Source organism: Phalacrocorax carbo, chromosome 2 (assembly GCF_963921805.1).
Source record: "Phalacrocorax carbo chromosome 2, bPhaCar2.1, whole genome shotgun sequence".
In the NCBI taxonomy this organism is placed as follows: domain Eukaryota; kingdom Metazoa; phylum Chordata; class Aves; order Suliformes; family Phalacrocoracidae; genus Phalacrocorax; species Phalacrocorax carbo.
This window is the reverse complement of record NC_087514.1, coordinates 150,880,156-150,904,390: the sequence shown is the minus strand read 5'-3', so window position 1 is coordinate 150,904,390 and position 24,235 is coordinate 150,880,156. Positions and strand designations below refer to the sequence as shown.

The window sequence follows — 24,235 nt, the reverse complement described above, 5'->3', positions numbered from 1 at the left end:
TATCACCTGGCTTGGTATCTTCCCTGTATGAGACAGATTTTCATAAGATAATTATCTGAACCCCGGAGAAAAGATTGCTATAGATGGTTAGAACTGATAAAGGGAGGAGAACAGTCTCATAAAAGCCCACATTGTGCTAATAAACATGGCAAGAAAAAGTATGGTCATTAGACAACATAATGTCCAGCCATCAGGATTTATTTCCTTCAAAGGGTATATGATCTGATCTTGGAACACTGCCTCCAACTGTTTCAAAAAATCTATCCAGCTCTCAAGATATGGGACACAGAGAGAAAATTTTTCCTTGAATATGTGTAGTGTGGAACCTAAAGAAGTATGGTTTCAGCTGTAATGTTTGCCATAACATATATTCGATCAATGCTGTAAGGCATTGCACATTTCTTCCACTGGTATGAGAAGAAGCTGACAGTCAGTTTCAAGGAGAGGCATCATTTGGGAAAGAGTTATTCTCCCCAAAATAGGAAGGCACAATATGTGCCTCAGCTTCTCCTAGCTATAGAACAGTATTAGCTGTAGTGCTGCTGTTAATGTAGATAATGATGAGAGAGGACCAGAGGGACAAACCTGGAAACCAGAGCCTGAATGGTGCTCACATGGGCACATGCAGAGACATGCCATGCTCCAAAGAGTGCACGATACCATCCAAACTTACCGAACAAAAGTAGTCCTGGGTCTATCCCTTGGAACACTCACATAGGGGAAGAGAATAAAAGCTTGTTTCTTCATTTTCAATAACCAGAGGCTTTCCTGGAAGGAAGAGACATCAGGGGAGAGCTGGTAGGTTCCCACAAGAAGATATAGAATCATGATGTGCAAAGGGGTGTCCAATAAAATGTTGTAATACGTTACACAAAATTGTGTCCCCAACAACTTCATCTCCTGCCAATTTGCAAAGCCCACGTTGACTGAACAGGCGAAACACAAACTGACAGGTGAACAAGTTTCTGAAGCACTATCACAGACATTGCAAGGCACAGGGCTGCAAGAAAAATCCTCAGCCAGCCAAGTGATCTGCCAGTTTCCCCTGGCTCTTAAGTATGTGAAATATCCACATGAACATAAACTGCTGTCAGAAGCTCATGCTGGAACAGCATCACTGTGTGTTTCTAAGGGTCTTCTCCCTGACACAAACCCAGAGTTTAATCGCAGAGCTTGGGTAAAAAGTAAACGAGCTGTTTAATCTGAAAAATTAAACCTCCTCATACAGAGACAGTGTCCAGCTATGCCAGCTAGACAGCAAGTATTTTAACAGCAAACTGTTTATGGCCTACCTCTGCCAGGGGAATGATTTAAGTAGTATCAGAATAGGGTTTTTCCTGCCATGCTTCCCATTCCCAGACTTCTTTGTAAAGTCTGCAAACAGAGATGCCAACATGCCCCATTCTGACCTACATAGCAAACAATTGGACTTGTGTTCCTGCTGCGTTATCACCGAAATGAATCATTGTCGTGTATCTTCAACGGCCTGGCAAGACAGTTTTGTGCTGGGAATTGTCAGCTGAATCCTGCACCTACTGCTCTCACGACACCAACTGCATATTTTGTGTTCATCGTAGAAAAGAAAAACACCCAGCAGAAAAAGGCTCAGCTTTAAATTTTGCTCTTTGCCAGGACAAACATGGGAGCAAGTGAAGCACAACTCTAAAAGCTCTAACTTATTAAACTCCAGGGAAAAAAAAAATGTTTCATCATTTTTTTTTTAAAACAGAATAAAGATGCTAGATAAAAACGTCCATTCCCCCCAACGACATAAATTGCACAAATCTGAGGAATAGAAATGGCCATGCCATAACATCATTGCCCACTCTTTCTGTATCTGAGAAGAATTTTAGGGTTGTGTCCTGGTGTTACTGGAGTCAGGAGGAAAAAAACGCCGGGAATGGGGCACAGGGATGACCAACCGTTCTTTGCTTTCTCAGGCTTCACAAGTCCCTGGGTTGGCTTGGCAATGAATTCAGTCCCCACTGAATCAGAAAGATTAACTTCAGGGGCAGGCATCCCTACTGGGAGCAAGCAGCTGGCAGTAGTTAATATTTATAGTCTTGTGCTGCACTGGTGGGTGGGGTCTAAAAAAGTGTAGGAGATTTGGACTAGGTGCCTTTGAATCAAGTCTGCATTAACCTATGTGATCTGAAGCCTCTCTCTTACCAGCATTTGGAGCATAAAATCCTATCGCTTATGCCTAACTGCCACATACTTGTAACCCTATACATGTGGGATAAAATTAAATCAAGACAAACTGAGGCGCCCACATTCCCCCTTTATAAGGATATAAGACAAGTTTTTTGCCAGGGCAGGGTTCAGAAATTTTAGATATCCTGCTAGAAAAAATCTCTTCTCTCTGCATTAAGAGATGTCTTTCAGAGTTTGTCAGACATCCAAAATATCATTTCTGCTCTCTTCATTATAAACCATGCTTTGTAAGTGACAGAGACATACTCTTCACAGACCACCACTTACTTAAAAAAATTATTAATCATAAAGTGATGCTGGAATGCAAGAAATGCTACATCTCCAACCATGACACAACAGCAGTTGGTTTGACCTTTGCTTTGTTTGGAAAATCCCCAAAGTTAAAAACCTCTGTTGGGCGAATCGAAGCTGGCTGTCAGTCAGGTTGGCTTGCTCAGGGTTTTGTTTTCTAGCTTTTTTTGGTGAGCTCTTTAGACATTGTTCCCTGGACACCGAGGGGTTCAGAGATCAACAGTTCAAAACCATTGCTCTACGAAATGCCTCCTTGGTTCAGTATGCAAAAATCCTCTGTGCACTTCTGAGGAAGGAAAGTGCCAGAAAGTTTATTCTTTATATCATCAAAGACTTCAACAGCACAATGGAAGAGCAACTTACTGAACAAGTACAGAGGAGATCTTTTGCTTTATTTTTTATCTCCTAGAAGAAATACAAAATTAATTGCTGCAAAACATTTTAAAGATCGAAAATATTGTCTATAGTAAAAAGGGGAACTAAAATCATACAGCCTAAGTGGGAGGAGTGTGAAAGTCTGTTGCTATCTGTACGTTTTTGCATTTTTAAGATAACTGAAAGTGATAATATTCCTAAGCCAACTGTGACGCAAACCCTCTTAAACATGGATTTTAGTGCAGAACTGTAATAGCTAAGGTTTTTAGTGTCTCAACAAAACAGATCATGGTCATTTCAAATGAGATCTTACTTTGCAAGCTCAGATATCAAGCAATTATAGCAAACCCTCTTTTGATAGGTGACCAAAGATAATTTTCAAAAGAAGTATGAGTCACCTAAAGATCCACAGAACAATTCTCTATATTGTATTTTTGGAGTCACAAAATCCCTGAATCTCATTTCACAATGGAGTCAGTAACGCTTGTTTTTTATTTACTGCAGTGGCTAAATACTCACCCTCCCATGTATTGAATATTGTGATTTCCATTCAGTATGCTCTCCCAAATCCCAGGCTTTATAAAAAGTAGTGCACTACTGGGAGGACTACAGAAAATTAAGGGAGGAAAATTGGTTCAAAGAGGCAAGGCAGTATTCCTTGTTTCTGCTGGATTGTTACATGTATTACTTTCCACTATATAATTATTTTTGATAATTAATCTAATAGTAATTACCATTTATCTAATTACTTGAGATATGAAGCCTTTACGTATTCTGCCAGTCCTTTCTCTTATCCTGAAAATCTCCAGCAGTAGCTTCTACAGAAGGACTTTAGAAAACCAAACTTAAGATGTAAATATTTGGAAAGAATTTAAATAATACTGCTTTACATCCTAACAATCCAACTTCTAACATACATACCTTCTTCTGCAGAAAAGCAGTGTTTTGCATGTGTCCAACATAAGAAAAAGCGATACAGAATTACAAGAATCATTCCATCCTGGGGAGTCAGCAACACAAATGGGAGGCCATGCCTTAGTAATTCGTGGTGCTTTTACTTCCCCCATCGGGCTGTGAGGATAATACGTAGAAGACATATTCTGGGAGTTGTTCCATGCAAGATTCCTGTGCAGGGCCACACTGTTTACGTTGACTACAAATCTGTATGCACAAGAGAGCTCAGCACGGGAACAAAAACCTATCTCTGAAGTATTTCTGTGAAACAAATTTAACATAGTTTTCCCCATAACAACAGGGGAAAATAAATTATTTTGAAGGGTGTCTCAAAATATTTGCAGGTAACTTCTGCTTTCTAATACTACAGACCATGTTAAACAAGTCTCTTAAAGGAACAGGCTTCCTAAAAATACATGCTCGCTATAGGTGAGGTTCATCAAGTCCAGCTAATTGATCCCTCTATAAGCCACAAAAAAGGCAGCATGGAGACACAATCTACACAAGAAACTAAGCAGTCAAAAACTTACATTGCAACATGAAAGCCACATTTTTATTAAAAACTACCCATTTCTTGACGGCAGCTGTATTCACTATTGCTCCACAAAATACTATGGGCCAAATGAAATACTATTTTTTACAGATCAGATCAGATATGATGAAAAGACAATGGGGAGGGGGAAAAGAACCAAGAAGGTCCTGCAAAAGAAAGCCAAACAACCCTCTACTTAAAGAAAGTACAACTAACAGGTCTGCAAAAGCAGTGGATCAAGACTTTCAACTAAGAGGACTTACGGAGCAAGAGATTTTACCTCCAGGCACAGGTTAGCCGTGTATAAATCCTAACACCTTGTTTTAAACAAACTGACCTCAAATTACTCATGATGTTCAGAAGAATTTTGTACTATGAGAGAACCTTGGTGGTAATTTTCCAATAAGCAAGACAAAGCATTTGGAAGAGAGAGCTTACCAGTGAACAGAATGATTTCACTTTGAAAAACTTCCTAATTGTTGATTCATCAGATCTCAAAAGCATCCCAGGCTGGAAATCCTAAACTTCCTTCAGTTGAACTTGGCACGGATCTTTCTTTAACTAGCTTGTTGGCAAAATTATTTAAATAAATGTTCTTTTTCTATCTTTCCTTTGTCCCAAGGTGCAAAATTTTGTCAAGTAAAAACACAGCCCATATTCCCCCAAGAGTGTAAAGTAAATTGAACTTAGAAATAAATTTGCACGAACGAAGGCATGCTGTTGTAAGAACACATTTCCTCACTGACCACAGACCCAGCGCAAGCAGGGAGCACAGTTGTGTTGCAGCTGAGAGCCTGACCGCTCTGGACTCAGAAGTTGACGGAGCATCAGCAACATGCCAAACCCAAGCTGACAAGCTCTGCTAGGCAGCAGAGTCCTCTTCCACACCTGCACAAGTGTCTCTACATGGTGTTAGGTGCTTCTCTGCAGATGCACCAGCACAGCTGAGGCTAGGTCAGGTGTTTCCACCACACTCCCCTGCAGAGGCACAAATGTATTTCCTGCCGCTTTTCAGTCATGCCAATCTGGTACTCACAACTTCTTCTTTTCCTGCAGATCATTTTAGAAATTAATTTTTAGGCAGGAGGGGACTTTGCAAACTGGGTAGGAGCAGTGTCCATATCAAGGCTTTCAGCTAGGAACAATAAGGGAGGACAATTATAACCAAGTTAAGTGAGGCAGCAGTGGACATGGATTGAGAGCAAAGGATGCAGGGTGATGGGAACAAGAGGGACCTCAAGAACAAAAATGATGAACAGATACCCACCTCAAATGTATGGATACAAATATGTGGCAGCCTGGGGAACAAGCAGGAGGAACTAAAGCTCCTCATGTTGTTACTACAGCACAGCTGGAATGACACATGTGGCGGGAGAGCACACACGTGGCGGGAGCACTGTGCTGGATGGATACAAGCTCCTCACTAAAGACAGGAAAGGAAGAAGGAAAGACTGGGGGGGGTCTTTACATGAAGGAGTAACCTCAACATTTGTAGTGGATGGCAGTAAGAGTGACAAGCATGTAGCAGTGTATTACAGACCAGGTTGTCCAGAGAGGTTGTTCAGCCTGTCCTTGGAGATTTTCAAGGCCTGACTAGATAAAGCCCTAAGGAACTTGGTCTAATCTCACAGCTGATCCCACTTGAAGACCAGGCTGGACTAGGCCCAGAGGTCTCTCCTAACCTGAATTATACTGTGATCCAAAGTCAAGAGGAGAGAATTCCAAGTGGGAATTGTAGTTTTGACGTTGAAGCAGAGGAATAGAGTACCTGCTACCAGCCAGGAAGCCTCAGTTTTGTGACTGTCTTAGCCATGAGCATCACACACAGACACTCACCCAGCAGCTAACTGTAGACCAAAGCTGCAGATTCCCAGTAAGCTACAGCGGAATGATGGAACAGTAGCAGTTGTAGCACAACCCATTCCTGCAACTATTGTGAGCATCAAACATTTAGGAAAAAAAAAAAATCCCTGGCAATAAATGTTAACTTGAAGTTAATGTCCCAAAGAGCGTTTTCTCAGGGCAAGGAACTTTTAAATGTTTTCAGTTTCCCTAATGAGTTAAGAGCCCGGGAATGTGAGACTGCACTGAAAAGTATTCCCAGTGAGGGCAAAAACATATTTACTGAACTGATGTTCCTTACACGTGGCCTCCCCAACAGTCCTACCCCACGATGTAGCACACCAGTGCCAAGTTTGAGAAGTGACTAAAACTTACTGCCTCATTCTTGTCGGGACATTGTTTACAAGTTTCCGGACCATATGACAAACTCTCAAATCCAGACTGTCACCATAGCCCTTTCTTGACAAATATCCAACCCTTGTTTTCACTGAGAGAGCCAAATTGATAATTTCTAACCATCTTCAGTGTGATAAAGCTGCTGCCCTCAGGAAGTTACAAGCACACCATCTCTCTTGATTTGCTAAATACACTCCCTCAAATCTTGGTCCTCCTCTTCTCTGTCTGGTTCTCTTCCCACAGGTGGCTTCAGTTCCACCGGTGTCATGCAGCTTTTCTCCCAGGCACAGCTCATGCTTCAGGGAAGGTTACAGTCGGTTCTCCACCCCCAGATAGCAGCCTCCTCTATGAAAGCTGCCTGTCAGGCTTATTGATATCACCAACGATAGCTGCTCCTCAAAGTCTCTGGGCTTCACTCACCAGCTGGCCTCCAGCTCCCTGGACTTGCAGACATCTGAAATAATCACCTGTGCACTTCCACGGCTACAACACTGCTTTTGGCTTTTCTCTCTTCTTTTCAGAAATTGGCCTGCAGCCATGAAAAGGGTTCAGAACTATTCCCAAAAGGGACAGGCAGTCTAAACAGAAAAGCGATGCTGAAAGGCACTGCATGTACAGTAACCATGCTCTACCCTGCCTTTTAAGGAATACTAAGCGGCTTGAATGCCTACACACATTTATAAGTGAAGCATGTGCTTCAGCATGGCTCAACTGTATAACCAAAGTACAAAGTTTATTGGTATTTGACTACAAGTGCCCTGTGCCTATGTATCAGAAATTCTCATAAAATCTTTCCTATGTATGTCACTGTGAATATAATGCAAGTAGGTAGACACTGCTACAGTGCTGCTGTATGCTTCTGTCACTGATAAGGGACACACTGCGGTGTTACCCATTTTGTTTAGCTGGAAAAAAGGAATCTCACAAGTACTTGAGTACTGCCCTAATCTTCAAAAAGCTTCAAAAAGCCTCAAAGTCTATTGCTGGGGAAACAGCAGAGAATGTACCTCTAGGTTCTGTAAAGATTAAGGTAGCAAAAGGCTCCTTACAGCACCAGTGCCAAGCCTGTTATCAAAGGCTTTGGGTTAGCACCAATGACAAGTGACAACAAACTTCACACCAGTCTCAAACAAGACATTCACACACTATCACCAGGGATTTAGGTAGGAAACTAAGTTTCAAATTCATGGCTCAATCTTGAAGAAGTTAATATGAGAATTTATTTCTGTGACCATGATAATGACCATGTGAGTCATTATTTCAGAAAACATTCATGAATCAGAAATGGACATATATGAATATTAAACTCTAAATAAATATGGAATTGATCTGTAAGAGGGTCTTCTTGCCACTCAAAGTCTAACCCTTTAGTCTGCCAACTGCTGGAAAGTGCTTTTCCTTGCCCAGCTTTCACAAATACTTTGGAAGTATGCATTATTGACCACAGTATTTCCAACAAATAATACCTCAGGGAAAAGATAAACCACTTTTAAACTGTTCAGGCTATACCATTAGAAAGTCTACACAAAAAACATATACTACTGAAACATTAAAGAATCTAAAAATACTGAAAATGAAACAATAATCATAAACATCGATGTTGCATCTGTGAGATAATCTCTGAGTTACAGTGATTTCTTGCACAGAACTTCTGTTAATAAAGACAACAGTCTGTACAGTTCTTATCACCGCCGCCTTTTAGTTTTAACACACGTGTGGCTCTCAGACTGGACAGGCAGAATGCTCACAAATGTACCTGAAAAATCTATCTGACATCTGCCTGCCTGCCGTTTCCCTTTCTGACCTCCTTCCTTTCTTCCCTCCCCTCTTCCTCTTACAACACTCTCTTTAGTGGCAGATGGACAGAGAACTCAATGCTTTAAGTCAGCAAGAAGCATTGACTCGCACTGGCCCAACTGATCTGGAAGGGTGACAGTCACCGTTCTGAATATCTGAAAAACAAGGCAAGACTGGGAACAGGACTGCAGCATGATATAGCGTTCTCTATGGACCTCTGCAAGGGACAGATCCCTCGGCAAAGGATACTGAGAGGAAGGCTTTTGCATCGCCTAGTGAGCAGCGACTTTGAGGAGAGGGACGAGGCAACAAGGGCATACAAAAGGCCCTGTCTGAACGTGAAATACAGGTTTAAAGTGAAGTCGAAGGCAAAATGAGAAACATGAGTGTATACACAAGTGTGGGTGGGAACCAGTCCTATGGGTACAGAAAAGAAAAGGGAGTTGACTGAAGAAATTTGAGATCAAGCGGTAAACACGACCACCTTCCCAACGAAAAACACTTGCACTACCCTTGGAGAGCAATGTTTTATGAAACTGCACACCCTACTATCTAATTCCATTCTCTTTATTTTGTCTTGGCACTATCTACATCAATGGAAAACAATTGCAAAAATAGATTCATGCACTTCGGTTTTACTGGCTTCCAGAACATGACTGGAATGGAAGCAATGGTTCTAACATTCGTCTTTTTTTAACTGTGGTTTCACTGAAAGGTGGTTGTTTCTTGAGCTTTTACTTAGCCTATCATTTGTATGTTAGTCAACAGAATTCCCAAACCTTTTTCCCATGCTGTTCCTGTCAGTCTTTTTTTTTTTTTTTTAGAGTGCTCATCTGAAGGCTACTTCCAAAATGTATCTCTAAAACTTGCATTTGAATGGTCTTCATTCATAAAACAGATGTAAAACTGAAGAGTAAGGAGGAGAAAACGTACAGAAAGAAAGCAGACCTATACAAAAAGCATCACGATGGAAAACAGAGGTCATCTGACTCTCCATTTCACCACACTAGGAATATTAAAAGTAATGTTCTTCGGACTGTGTGTCACATTCAATTCCTAAAACAGAATATCAGCTACTGTGTTTCTGTGCTGAAAGTCACTTTCCCACTGCTTTTTGTAGACTGTTTGCATTATTTAACTTTAAAGAGTCCAAGAGGCTTCTGATTGTTTCACTTCCTATTCCTTTCATCCTATTCTTCATCTTGCTGGAATTACTTTTTCCAAATGGTATCAGCAGGGCTGCCAGTCCCCAAGGCTCTTTATTGATCAGTCGCTGAGTTTCACCTTCCTTCTGTAAAATCCAGGCACTTTCTCTGGCCATAGCTACAAATTTCTCCAGCTGTGGCTGATTAACATTCTTGCTGATATTAAGGTCTTGTTCAAAGGGATTCCAGATATAAAGAGGAGACGACTCAGGTTTATTTACTTCCTTTCCCTGCAGACAGTATAAAGAAAAAGCCAAAGTTGCATGTATGTATTATAGGCTGAACAAGTAACAAATCTCTTGAGTTATTACATTACCATTACAAGTATTTTGACCTAGTACAGAACTTTTTGCAACAACAACAGCAACAAAAAAAGTCTTATTAATCAAGTTAATTTTCCTGTCAACCTGACTCTATGACTCCTGTTCTCTGAATCCTCTTAGTGGTGGTTTTCCTTGCCACATTCAGCTTAGATTTCCTTCAAGGCAAAGAACACACAGCTACAGCTTTTAGTCTTTTTGGCCACTCTCCCATTTGCTTTTCCACAAACCTCAGACCTCACTCATTGCAACCTCCTACTCCTATCTCCATTTGTGTATGGGCAGCATGAGCATGTGTCATATTAACCTGCATAGCCCAGTTTGATAAACTACTACAGGCACTTAAACTGTTCAAACCATTCGTCTCACAGTGCTCATTAAAAGCTAGTATAACAAAACAAGATTATTGCCTTGGCTGAAATTCCTCCCAGTTCAGTCTGTCTTGTAAGTACAAAACTATTCAGGTCACGGTCCACTTTTGGGCACTTGGTAGTTGTCAACAACTTGCGTTGTACAATATGTAATTCACTATTTAAATGCACAGCACTCATAAGCTCCTTAGCTGACCCGTTCTCTATTACAGAACCTCTGCAAGCCTTCCACCGCAAGCTCTAACAGAAGCCTATCAAGCTAATGCTAGTCCAGGAGTGTCCAGGTACATCCTACATACTCTTGCCCCAGGGTGAAAAGGACTGACTACTTAAACAGAGAAACAGCAGCAGCACAGATGTTTCCCCTGACTAGCTCAGGCTCCCACCAGTGTACGGTTTTCCTTGCCTTTTTTAAGGCTTAAAAGCAAACAAAAGTTCTCCAGCTTAATGAATTAGTTTCTAGATCAACCTGCAGCAGGAAAAAGAGCTCTTATGCCAGTAATCCACAGCGCCCAAGCAGGAAACAGAACACAAACAAGAGTGTCCATGCAGCAACATGGCACTGTAACCCCCATCCTGTAAGCAGCCCAGCAGGAACTCCTAGCGAGTTAAGGTGTTAAATTTATATGTATTTCTATCATACTTGCATGCACACATATCAATAAATAGCATGACTTAAAAATATAAAGTAAACCAAAGCGATAGCGCAGACCTCTTGGCAAGCACAGAAAGATCATGCTATCTGTCATGCTTACTGAGTGGTAACTACACTTACTGTGGGCTGATACAAACTGCAGTAGGAAACTCAAGTGCCAAAAGCAAGTTTCAGAACTCAGTTGGAAGTTTTAATGCAGACACTGTTTGGGTGTGGACTCCCAACTTTAAATACAAAGCCTGCTGGCGTACAGGGCTTGTCACAGACTTTTGCTATAACATACATCACAACATTTTAAGTTTTCTTCTCACAGAAGCAAAAGCACAGAAGCTTCTGCTTTTTAAAATTGCCACTTTTATTACAGGCTTTCAAAAAAAAAAATCATACAGGTTTAGCATCAGAGCTTGTGCTTTCCAACATCTCCAAGTCATGACACTGTTCTTAATGGCGCTGTATATGATTAGGCTCCAAGAGGAAAACTCTCTTCCTTCACAGAAAGGACTCAGTTTCTGGCTACAACCAATTTAATTGGACTTTGTATATACAATTAAAAATGTCAGAAATTGTTGTTTAGCATATGTAGTTTGTCAAACAGCAGACTGAGAAATTCAACTGATGATGAGAGATTAAAATTCATTTACCTTTCGAAGATTTATGGAATTCTTTCTGAAATCAAAGTTTCCGAAGTATTCAAAAAAGTCACCCAACAATACATCTAAGGGAAAGAAAAACAATAGCCATCAGTAAGGTTAAGGAAAAGTTTATTTTCAATATGCTCATAAAAATACTAATAACAAAAAAAAGGTTAAGATTTACCTACCAAGTGTTTCTGTATTTTTTGTAGGTTTAATCTTGCTTAAATCACTAACAAATGAGCAATCACATCCTCCAATTACATGCTTGTCTTTTTCATCTGAAACAAAAAACATGGGCATATTTTGAAGTGATAAACAATAAAATGCCATTGTATTTATTAAAATTCAGATAACATCACAACAATTCAATGAACGCTATCATACAAAGTAAATCAAATTAGTTCACAAGTGAACTTTCAGGTTAAGGTTAAATTTAAGTGTTTAAAGACTTAAAAGAAAAAAGTCCGTGGACAGGCAAAGGAAAAGAAGCATGAGTAAATGACACATTTTCAAAAGCCTGCAGGAGTAAGGTATATGACATCTTTGCTTTTCTGAAGCTGCTTCTTTTAAGTAACAAACCTGACATCTCTGCATACAGAGCTTTATTATATACTAAACAGCACAAAACTCTGAGGTTAATACCTATTTGAGGGTTTCAAAAAAAATCAGACCCAAAGTGTCCACCATCTTTTTCTGAAAAATTTAAGAGAATTAGGAATATTCTTGTAAAATCTCAGGGCAAGTGTTTTGTTTTATGTATAAAAACTCTATATAAGAGTTCTGATGGAAATGTTTGAACTGATTTTAAAGCAACTGAACACAGACCTTTTTCTCCACTCAAAGCACCCTAAGCTTCCAAAGAAGCATGTCAATACACAGAAGGCATGAGTGGCGAATCAAGAACTTGGGATGTAATTTTCTATGCTTTGATTAGATTTATGGAAGATAACAACACCCTGAAAGCTATGCATGGAACAGCCAGATCAGCTCGTTTGCAAAGATATAAGAATTATCTGCAGATGGCCTGAACAGTCTCAAGGATGTTACAAATTGTTAGGGAAAAATACAGCCTTTCTTTTAAACACTTGGTATCTATAAAACAGTATACATCATATCAATCTGCACAAAATCCTTAACAACTGCAGAGACATTTGAGATCCTGCAAGTCTTCTAAAAAACAAATACAAAATAAACAAAAAACAGGCAGCATGGGAGCACTGAGCAAATAAATTACTTTTAATTATCTAAGGCACAGAACAAGCTTAATCCCTCTACATAGACCTTAGTATTGTATTGAAAAATATTTTTTTTGCCTTTAAAAATGCATTATTTGCACACAAAAAAACCCACCCACCAAGTAAAACTTGTATATTCCCTCAAACTTAAGACACACATAATATGCATTAGTATTTGAGAGCATAAAGAAATTGCTTGGGTTTATTCATCACTTTAGAGAAAACAAATGTGAAAGTCACTTCAATAAAAACAGGAAGAGCTGTCCTTACCTGCCAGTTCTTTAAGTTGGTCTAGTGTTGGAATGATAGGTGGTGATCTCTTCTGCAGGAAAAACATGATCATCATGGTTAGGGAGAAGTTTGTAATCCAGGTACCAGGAACGGTATTTGTAAGTCCATGAACGCGGGCCCAACATCGCACACTGAACACCAGCGCTCTTACACGGGAATCCAGACAGCCATAGATATACAGGAGTTCTGAACTTCTTATAGCAATGCTGAAGAAGAAATGAAAAGTAAGAGACGTGTAAATAATGAGAACTGTGAAGTACCAAATGAAGTGTTCACTCTTCAGCCCTACAGCATCAGTTATAAGGGAAGAGGGTATCCATTAAAAAAACCCAAAAAGAAACAAACAAAAAAACCCCATAAACCACTTTGATGCATTAAAAAAAATAGAAGAGAATGTCTGAAGTTGTCCAAGATTAAATACATGGTTGTTTGCCATAGTAAGAAGGATACAGTTATGGATAAATGATAATACTGCATTTGCACTGTTTCCTGTTTCCTTGTTCTGCATCACAGTGGGAGAAAAAAACAAAACAAAACCAAAACCAAACACACACCATCAAGCACTCAGGAGTGAAATTATGCACCATCAAGGTGAAAAACATAGTTTAGCCACAATTGCCTTGGAGGTACATTGGATAATACCTCGATCCTAATACACAAATACAACTAGGACTTCTTTTACAAATTTAATCTAAAAAAGTAATAAAATGAAAAATACATGAAGCGTAGAGAAACAATGAAATCTGTAAAACAAGCCCATTTGGTAATTTTCAAATGACGAATGTTTGATCCTGCCGAAAGAACAACTAATCTGGAAGCACAAAGGTATTCAGATGGATCCGCTTTTGATCTGCTTCATCGTATGGTCATACAAACATTCATGTAGCGTACAAATGGGAGGGCAAGAAAAAGCGCAAGCAAAATGGAAGCACAATGCAAGAGCAAAACTTACTCTGGGGTCAGTTTTAGTCTAAAGTGCTTGTTGAACTACACTTGCAGGAGTTTTTACTCCCAACCTTGCACTGAATTCTTCTAAAAATCCACCACAGCATTCTGGGGAAGTTTACCATGACAGTTTTATAACACCTGGACTTCTTAAATATCATCTGTGACACGCTTCCTTGTGTCCACAGAGGTTTGTTATTGCTCCAAATGATAACAAGACAACACACACAGTCCCAACCAGCCAAACCATCAGCAGAGAATTACAAAGAAGTTTGCACAGAACTGCATGCTGACTTTCACTGTGGCTGCATATATTAAAGCAATTTTATTGTGAGACATTTGCTCAGTACTACCTTAACGACTCCTGCATATTCTGAAACAGAACTTTGAGTAATTCAGAAAATTAAGTCTAGGATCTGATTGTATCTGATGTACACAAATCAAAATCTGCACTAAAAGTTGTATCAAAATTATTCTAAAAGATAATCACTCATATTTTACCATTGCCTAAGAACAATGAAAAGAGTAACTCATTTTCAATTACTTACCCTTATGCCAGAGATAGGGATGTATATTGGATTAAGGTGGGTATTTCTTAATATAAGAAGTGATAGCAAAACAAATTATATGCTTTACTATCAAACAAATGAGAGCAAGCTGGAAGAGGAAAAATAGATGCAGAGGTATTTCTAAGAAGCCTGCTCCCTCTATTGGGCACTGCTGTGAAAAGGTCCTAAATGACAGTAACGCTTCAGACTGCTTTCTGATGCAGTGAGTTAATTTAGCATACAAGATACCTTGCCAGCAAACAGGTGTATGCAGGCCCTTAAGAAGAAAAAAAGGACACCAAAATAACTAGAAGCCCAATCACTGAAAGTTAACACAGTGGAGCTGCTTAATCTGAAAAGCAATCAAAAGAAGGCTGTGCTTATACCCATCTACATGAAGGGAAGTAATCACTAACAAACACTGCCTTCTTTCAATTCCTTACAAGCCAACTTTATTGTATAGAGTGGTTTTCAAGTCTTCAGTTTCAGCTAGCAAGTATTTCCTATGCTGGAGAAAGGTATCTTAAGCACATTAAACCTAAGTTCTAGAAGTCAAAAATATCCTATTTACTTTTGGAGCCAACATTCACATTTGTTAAGAACACAGAAAGGAGTAGACTAAACAGTTTTCATTACAGGTTTGCAGAACATAAGTACATTAGTATTCTTCCAAAACTATTTAAAACCAGGTCTCACCTGTTGCTCACTGACAGATCACACTGGAATCCTGTTGGTTGATGGGAAAATTTCACCAGCGGGCAGCGAGCATTGAGTATCTTCTGTACACTCGCATATCCAGGACCAAAATTATCAAGGCAATCACCAATCACAGAAAGAATTTTCTGAGTTGCTAATCTTTCAGATGGTAATCTTTTCATCTGATATTCCATTTCAAAGGGACCTTTTTTCTAACACAGAATTTTAAAAGTAAACTGTTAGCTCTGGAACCAAAGAGACATTTCAGAATAGTTCTGAAAGACTACAACAGTTTGCAAAGCAGCTTGTACAATTAGAAATTGAAAGACAAGAATTATTCAAAGCAGCCCACAGAACTTAAAGAAGGTAAAAACATATTGCTTTCTCTTTTAAATTCTATTTCAGTGATTCATTTTTTCCAGGTTGATAGCAATCAACTTACTGTAAAGTTACTTGTTCAGATGAGGATATAATACTACTACATCTCACTATTGCCTACAACATGTAATTCTGGACTTTCCGAGAGAGTATATATGCTCTGACTGAAAAGAGCATACAATTAAATTAAAGACAGGCAAAACACAACCAAATCACTGTTAACTTCAAACCAGTAATTCAATTTCAAATCCTCGAAGAACAATGTGTTATTAGTGAATCAAGTAGCAGTGTAAAGGAAAACGTCTTTTTCATTTTAAAAAATTATAAAATTTTAGCATGCAAATTACTTAATCCTTCAAAATGAAGATAAGATTCTATAAGACTTAAAATAATCACTTCAAATCAGATACATTTTTTCTAACAAATAAAAAAAAAAACATGGAAATGTATTCTGACAACATCAGACATGAATTTTCCTGTCTTTGTATTCTGAATTGTCATTTTTGTAGTTTATACCTCAATAAAATAACATCATACCTATGAAATCTCTGTTCGCTTTATAGTCTATGTTTTTAAGCCTCAGCTAACTTTGTTTGCTAATCCAGTACTTGACACTGACTTTCCTCTCCCTGGGAACATGTCATGGGTGAATGCATACTATACAAACAGCGTTACACAGTGACCTAACTGGTCCTCTGAGACACAGAGGAGGTCACTTTCGTTGTCACCAGGTTGGTGCAAAGAAAACATGCACTCACAAACAAGTGAAACAATTCAGAAGTTCTGGACCTTGCAACCTTTCCCACAAACTCACTTTATGTGCCGAATTTCTGAGTCGCTCTGGCAAACCCTGAGGTGACTTTTTCTGCTCTCCTCTTGCCAAGAGTTCTCCAGCCAGTGCATGAGTTTGAACATTCAAGGACAGAGGTCCCTAATCCCATTTGGCTGTGTAGCTGCATGCTACAGCAGGGCTGGCTCAAAGTGAAAGGAGCCTGTAACTATCAACATTGAGGTGGGTAACAAGAAAAATAAAGATGGGGACTCAGCTGACATGTTGGTGTGCCAGTGTTCAGACCTTTATGTTTGTGACAGAAATCACAATATGCCTTCCCAGACAACACCTCAATATCTCTCAGAAGCTGGATGAAGACTTTTTTTGTAATGATAAAACAGACATTCCTAATAATTGATAGGACCTTCATACATAGCTTTGGTGCCAGCTGGGGGGATAAAGTATTGATACACTTGCCCCAACCCTGTGGTTCTCCCCCTTCCCATGTTGCTCAAAACAGCAAACGTAGGTAAGTAAACTATTACTCAGGGGTAAATTGACAGAGTAGCCTCAGCAAGAAGCGTAACTATTTTAACGCAAAAACTGTTTCAAAATATTGCAGAACTCTGTTTAAAGTCATTCACTAATCTCCCAAACTGCCTGCACGTTAAAAACACACTATCTGTGGTCAAACACTGCATTGATAATCTGCTCATGGTAAAGGATGCTCACTTTTGCTGCTTTTTTAATTCACAATCAGTAATCAGTTTGCCATAAGACTCAAAAAATGTTATTAAATGTAAATAGGTGCTGCAACACCTGGTCCTACTCCATTGCAGCACCTCCTGAAAGGCTTCAATAGCGCAGAAACCAGAAGATACCCTTCCACTGCTGCTGTATCATCTTACAACTAAAGCTACCTCCCCTGGTCTTTACTTGTTCTAAGACAGTTGAGTTATGTATACTAGTAACACAGTTTGCTAGGAAGGCTATCATTATCCCTGTAAACCACACTGCCAACTATATGAGACTTGCCTTCCTCTGAAGTATTGTCTTTTGCCTATTACAAGAGAGATACCCAACATCTTATTTTCCTACTGTATTGGGTTTGCATGGCAAGGTTTTGGTAGGGGGGGGGCTGCAGGGGTAGCTTCTGTGAGAAGACACCAGAAGCTGCTCCTCACGTGACAGAGCCAGTTCCAGCCGTCTCCAAGACGGACCCGCTGCTTGCCAAAGCTGAGCCCATCAGCGATGCTGGTGGCACCTCTGTGATAACATATTTAACGAGGGGTAAAAAATGCTGCGCAGCAGCTGAGGGAGAGAAGTAAGAAAAATGTGAAAGAAACAACCCTGCAGATACCAAGGTCAGTGAAGAAGGAGGGGGAGGAGGCACTCCAGGCACCGAAGCACACACCCCCTCAAAGACCATGGTGATGCAGGCTGTCTTCCTGCAACCCACGGAGGTCCACGGTGGACCCCCACAGAAGCTGAGGTGAGAAGGTGTTTTTAATTTTTTTTTTTTATTTCTCAATGTCCTACTCTGTTATTAACTGGGAATAAATTGAGTCTGTTTTACCTGTGATGGTAATTGGTAAGTATTCTCCCTGTCTTTATCTCGACCCAAGAGTTTTTTCGTTTTATTTTCTTCCCCTATCCCACTGAGGAGGGGGGGAGTGAGAGAGCAACCGGGTTGGCAGCTAGAGGCCAGCCAGGGTTAACCCACCAAACCTACAAAGTACAAAGCTCTCTAGGTGCTGGCACCTTAGCCTCCCATTTTGGCTATGCTTCAACTGAGACACAAGAGTTACACTAAAGATTCTTACACTCCATTACAGGACAATGCTCAAATGTATCTTATTTTTGTACATACTTTCACACTGATGCAGCAGCTATGCCCACATTTTAGCACTCTAAAATTTCAACAAAACCAACAATATCATCATCTTTAGTGCATCAACACTATTCTTGCAAACCAGACAAAAGCCTCACTGCATGACACAGAGTATAAGTGGTGAATGGTGTCCCTCAGGGGTCCATATTGGGACCAGTACTTTTTAATATCTTCCTCAGTGACATATAGAGTGGGATCAAGTGCACTCTCAGCAAGTCTGCAGGCGACACCAAGCTGAGTGGTGCTCAGGGTCAGCATGCCATCCAGAGGGATCTGGACAGGCTCAAGAAGTGGGCCCATGTGAACCTCATGAGGTTCAACATGGCCAGGTGCAAGGTAGCCCTGATATCAATACAGGCTGGGGCATGAAGTGATTGAGAGCAGCCCTGCCAGGAAGGACTTGGAAGTAGTAGTAGATGAAAAGCTGGACATGAGCTGGCAATCTGCGCTTGCAGTCCACAGTCAAAAAACAGCACCAGGAGGTAAAAGCCTTCCAAAAATGCCTTGTCTTTCCCATTCTTTATGCCTACACACATAAGGACCAAGACAAAACCTACTCTAAATAACCATTATGATTTGAAGCTGCCCAAATCCCAACACTAAACACATGAACTTAGTTACACAGTGCAGATTTCCAAATCATAGTATGGGTTAAGACATGATTAAGATGAAATTTAATACATGAACTGAAAAAGGCAATATTTTGTACTGAATATTACTTACTGAAGCCTTGTAAGCCTCCAACTTTTTAAGGTATTGATGCAAATTCTGTACTGTGGTCAGCAAATTCAAGTGAGTGTATATATTTCAATTTCATGCCTCTACACTTGCTTAGTAATCACCACTTGTCTTGGTCTTACTGTTGTATTATCAATGAGGCATTCAAATAATTATAAAGTATCTTAATGGGAAGTCTGATGGCTGAAATATCTACATTATTGATTTGGCTTGGTTCCTGTTTTGCTCCTGGGTCCTGGTCCCCAAAACATCTGCAGTTCACATAGAGCAGCTTATCCTCAGGTTCCTTTCAGGAGTAAGTCAACTAATTCCCTTCACAATGAAAATTAAGTGCCGTTAGCATGGTAATTTTCTCTGGACAGACACCACAAACATGAACATGTGTGCCACCTGCAACTACTCCCCAGTACTATCCCGGGAGGTCTTAAACTTTCACACCTCCGCATACCCTTGTGTACGTATATATGCATCCCAGTACATAATTCAGTATCTTTTCTGTAGCATGAAGTCAAGTCTTTAAATGAAGGAAAAGAACCTGACAACCCTCCCAAAATGCACATGTACACACATGCACAAAATTATTATGCTTCAGAACATGGGAGACCCTAAAAATCAAAGCGAAGCTTAAAATAGCATGGAAGAAGCCCAGCAGCTCCAGAGAAGAAAACCCAACAGTAGGATGGGAAGGTCTGACATCGCCAAATCAGTTTCAGAGGATGAGAGATTTTATTTCCCCAGTGAAAAATCACCTTGACAGTACAAAGTCTATGCAAACACCAAATCATTTTCTTCCTGCTGCAAGGAAGTTCTCTGTCATGTCACATCCAGCTTCTGAAAGTGTTCAAGTCTAAACATTCAGATAAACTTGTTCAGAGTCCATAGTATGAACTCATGTAAAATCTAAGTATAAACAGATTCCTGTGTGTGAAACAGCAAATGAGCTGCTCTGTTGAAGAAATCCAACAGACTGAAGATGCACACCATAGTCTTACCATTTTTGTAGCATGCTTTCGTATATCATGGAAGTCCAGAAACATGTCCACATCACATCCCAGTTTGCCAAAGGTATTGACTGAAGAGCCAAATGGCTTTACTGTGCTGTCTGGAAAATATGCACGTGCGAAATCCTGAACCAGAGAACAGGCCAGAAATCGGAGCTTGATATTTTCTTCAGTAAGCTGATACTCATTCAGTAGAATGTACATCTGACTGCTTATCTAGTTAAGAAAATAAACACTGTAAAGATACAATGACCCGTCTTCTATCTTTTAACATATATTTTCATCCACTGAATATCATTTCAATTAAAAGTTTTTTTTTTAAATCTCCAACAGGTTTATTTCATACAGAAGAAATTATTTTGTCAAAGTGACTAATTTCATCTATTTGTTTCAATGTAAGAGAACCATTCACACAAAATTCTAACAGGGGTTACTTTTTAAAATTTTAATAGAAATAAATTGCTTTATAAGTTGCATGTGACCACTTGCAAATCTGAAACAGGCATGCTTCATTTTTAACTGACAGAGATCTAGAAACCTATACTTACACTGTCTGCATGACAAAGCTTTTGAATAAGCTCTTTCACTGGAATATGAGACTGAGGAGAGAGTTGAACTGGTGTCTCTTCAGCAGCTTGACTCACTGGGTTTTTCAGTGTGAAAGTAAAAAGTCTAGATTTAAATGGGACAACATGATGCTCTGCAGGACTTGGGATTCCAATAGCATCTTGCAATGAGGCTATACTGTCCTTTTCAGAAAATTCTATTAAAGCATGGATACCCTAAAACATTAAGAACGGAAACAGACAGGGTTAGTGAATGCATACAAGCCTTGAACTGATTTTTCAGATGTTCCCGGGAGCAGAGACAGTTTAATACAACAGTCCTGAAGCTGAATGCTACGTTCTGTACTGCAACACCTTTTAGACACTTTTTCACAAGAGGTCAAAAATATTTAAGATATGCTATTCTTGGCAGCAAGCACTAAGCATAAAAGTTCTAAAATCTATTTATCTTCACAACTGTAATGCTCAAGAAGCGCATAAAAAAGATAGCTCTATTGTTAGAAGAGCAAACATATAAAAGTTTCAAATATTTAGTGCAAAACAGGTTGCTACCTATCCCTTAGAGGAGGTGTTGCTTAGCTGACTTATGAATAAAAACCTGTTCCTCAGCAACTTGTAAACAATAAAAAAGATAAAACCTAATATCTATATTGTAAATGATTTGTTAACTTACATGTATGAAGGCTTGACCAAATGCTAGTATTTATTTTTGTCTCATCTAGATTTTATCTTAAGTTGTTAATTACTTACCCGATTTTCAAAAAAGAAGTGACTGTTAATGTTTCCATGACTGGATAAATACTGTAATAATTTTTTTTCGTTAATTTTTGGTGGGCACTTAATTAAAACAGTCCGTTCTGCTTGCTCCAATCGTTCTGTTTGAACCTCAGTGAATGTCTTCTTCCTGATACTGACTTCAGCATCTGTGAGAAGAAACAAGTATCAATGTTTTTCTATATAAACAAAAAGATTTAAAACTTATTTCAGTATGCTTCACCTCCTCGTCTGGGAACGAACAACTGAACAAAGGTTTGCCCTGGCTGTCTAAAACAAAAAACTATGAAGAATGGATGAAAGACACAAACACTTCTAAAAGTAAGGAACAGGAAATGTAGGAAGAAAACAATACTAACTTCACTGGATGCCACAGGAAGCTTGATGATACAGGGATCTTAGCTCTGCTTTGATTTGCTGTTCACCATTAAAAAAAATCATCACACGCAGTCGAATTCTACATACAAGTCTGGAAATACCAGTTAGGGTATGAGACAGAGCTAGACCTTTGGCAAGCTGCACAGAAAAGAGAATCTTTCTTGGATACCGCAAAACCATCACTTTCACCTTCGGAACAATTCAACGCTTGCTTATTTTTACAATTCATCATCTTCTTTTACAGTAAACTCCTACTCAAAATTTTAATTTAGTACCATACTTTCAACTACTCTACTACAAAAAACCCACACATCAGTCATACCTCACCATACCGCTAGCAATCTGTATTGCTGCTGACAGCCTACAGAATCAACATGGAAATGAGAAGTGCTGGAACATCCAGAAACAGAGAAACTTTTTTCTTGGTTGCATACAGGCAAAGGGGCCACGTCTCAAATTTGAAATCATAACTACTTCCCTGCAGAACTCTCAAACTAATCCGTTGATCACACCACATTACCAGAGCCTGTGAAGCTGCTACCTGATAACACTGCCATTTAAAATTCAGACTGGGAAGCTCCAGAACATGCAGTTATTTCCCTGCAGCTATCTGCTACAGAAAGAGTCAACAGAGAGCTCTTTATTCTATGCTTTTGATTTCGAGGAACCCACAAGAAAATTTTAGCTATCATCTCAGGACACTTGTTAGTATTTATTATCATTTTTAAAAATTGTTTATTTTACAGGTTTATTGAGCTCTCACAGACTTGTAAATAATAAATACCCAAAGTAGTTGTTTCAATAGCTTAGTTTTACACAGCATTTTTCATCAGATGACCAAGAAGCACTTTAGGAAGATGATAAATATTCTGTTTTTCATGGGGGCAGAGAATTGACTGAGATGTAGAAAGGACAAGTCCCAGGACGAGTGACACAATCAGGAGATGAACCCGGATCTTCCCACTCCCACAGCTCTCTGCATTAGGCCAGAGTGGCTATGTGATTCCTGCCTGGTTTACTACCTGTACGTGTCTAGTTGCTATAGCAGAAGCTGCAATCTGACATCTCTTCCTGGCTCTGCTGTCATCTGCACAGTCTGAGCATAGCACAGATGCAGATGATCACATCCAGATGGAGGTTGTAAGCATTTTAAATGCACGACAAGCAGTCCACTTTGCTTTCTTCCACTGTTCCATACAACTTTTCCAGTTAGTGCCAGAGTTTCACAATCGTTTTAAACAGGTATACACTAGCGCTGCTGCTGGAAAAAGAAGCCCCATCCTCCACATGGTGCTTGTACGTATTCTAATACTGCCCTCTGCATGCTGATGTTAATGCGAGCATTCACTGGTCATGCAGCGAGCCAGATGAGACTAACAATCGAATTTATACACCGAAATAAGAATGATTAACTGAAATCTGTAATTGTTCCTTAATCCAATTTGCTGCATGCTTGTTACTACGAGGATATGAACAGCAAGAGACTGATGTTTTTGTGAAACTGTTAATATCGCCTGACCTTCTCCCTTTAAAAACAGGTTGCCTCCTAATGTTTTTCAAGCTGTGAAACATAAGTAGAGGCGCAGGCCTCAGGCTCACAGATGCATTAACACTAAGTGACAGGGTACAGCCAAGCTACAGCACATCAGCAGTGGCCGGTCCTCGCCGGTTCTGGCGTGCACTAAGGACACAGCGTCAGTCAAACGTTCCCTCTGCCTTTTTAAGGGGGTCTCTCACACTTCGCCTACCTCGAGCTGACACCACATTTATAAGCCAAGCCCCACGCAGCGACAGCGGCTCCTGGGCTGCACCTGCCACTGCGGCCGGGAGAGCAGCGCCCGACCCCGCGGCCGCCGCGGTGCCCAGCCCCTCCCGGCGCCGGGCGCCCGCCGAGACACAACAGGCGTCAACAGGCGGCCATCCCACGCCTCACCTCATCGCCCCCGCCCCGGGAACGACCCGCCGCGCCACCCCGGTCCCGCGCTGTCGCCGGGCCCTGAGGCGGACGCGGCGCGGCCCGGCGACCCCTACCTTCACCCGCCTCCTCGGCGCCGGCCGCCAGCGGCGCCCTCTGCAGCGCGGCGCTGGAGGAGTCCAGGCGGGCCTGCCCGCGGCCCGCACAGCCGCCGGCCGCCGGGGCGGGGAGGCGGAGGCGGCCCCGCAGCACGAAAAGCGCGCACCCGCCCGCGCGGTGCGCCATTACGGGGCAGCGCCGCGCACCGCACCGCCGGCACCAAACTCTGCGCAGGCGCCGGCCGCCTCATTCGACGGCGGCCGGGGAGGCTCAACCTTCCGCCGTCGGGGGCGGAGCGGCTCCCGGCGCACCGGTCTGCCCCGGGGCACGGGCACGACGCTTCCCCTAGCCGGGGAGGGCTGCCGGTGCCGCCGAGGCGTGTGAGAGCGGGCGGCTGCTGGCTCTGGCATGAGGGAGCAAA

The 24,235-nt window shown here is 40.8% G+C and overlaps 1 protein-coding gene across 1 annotated transcript; it reads right to left on the bottom strand.

The window, feature by feature from the left end:
- Positions 1-7,801: 7,801 nt before the first annotated feature.
- Positions 7,802-24,051, bottom strand: MTPAP (mitochondrial poly(A) polymerase). The gene is given in 10 exon segments (XM_064444889.1): positions 7,802-9,521; positions 9,524-9,836; positions 11,594-11,667; positions 11,773-11,865; positions 13,093-13,319; positions 15,303-15,514; positions 20,074-20,298; positions 20,631-20,864; positions 21,399-21,571; positions 23,832-24,051. Coding segments are annotated over 10 exon segments (1,767 nt in total). The 5' UTR covers positions 24,001-24,051; the 3' UTR covers positions 7,802-9,474.
- Positions 24,052-24,235: the final 184 nt, after the last annotated feature.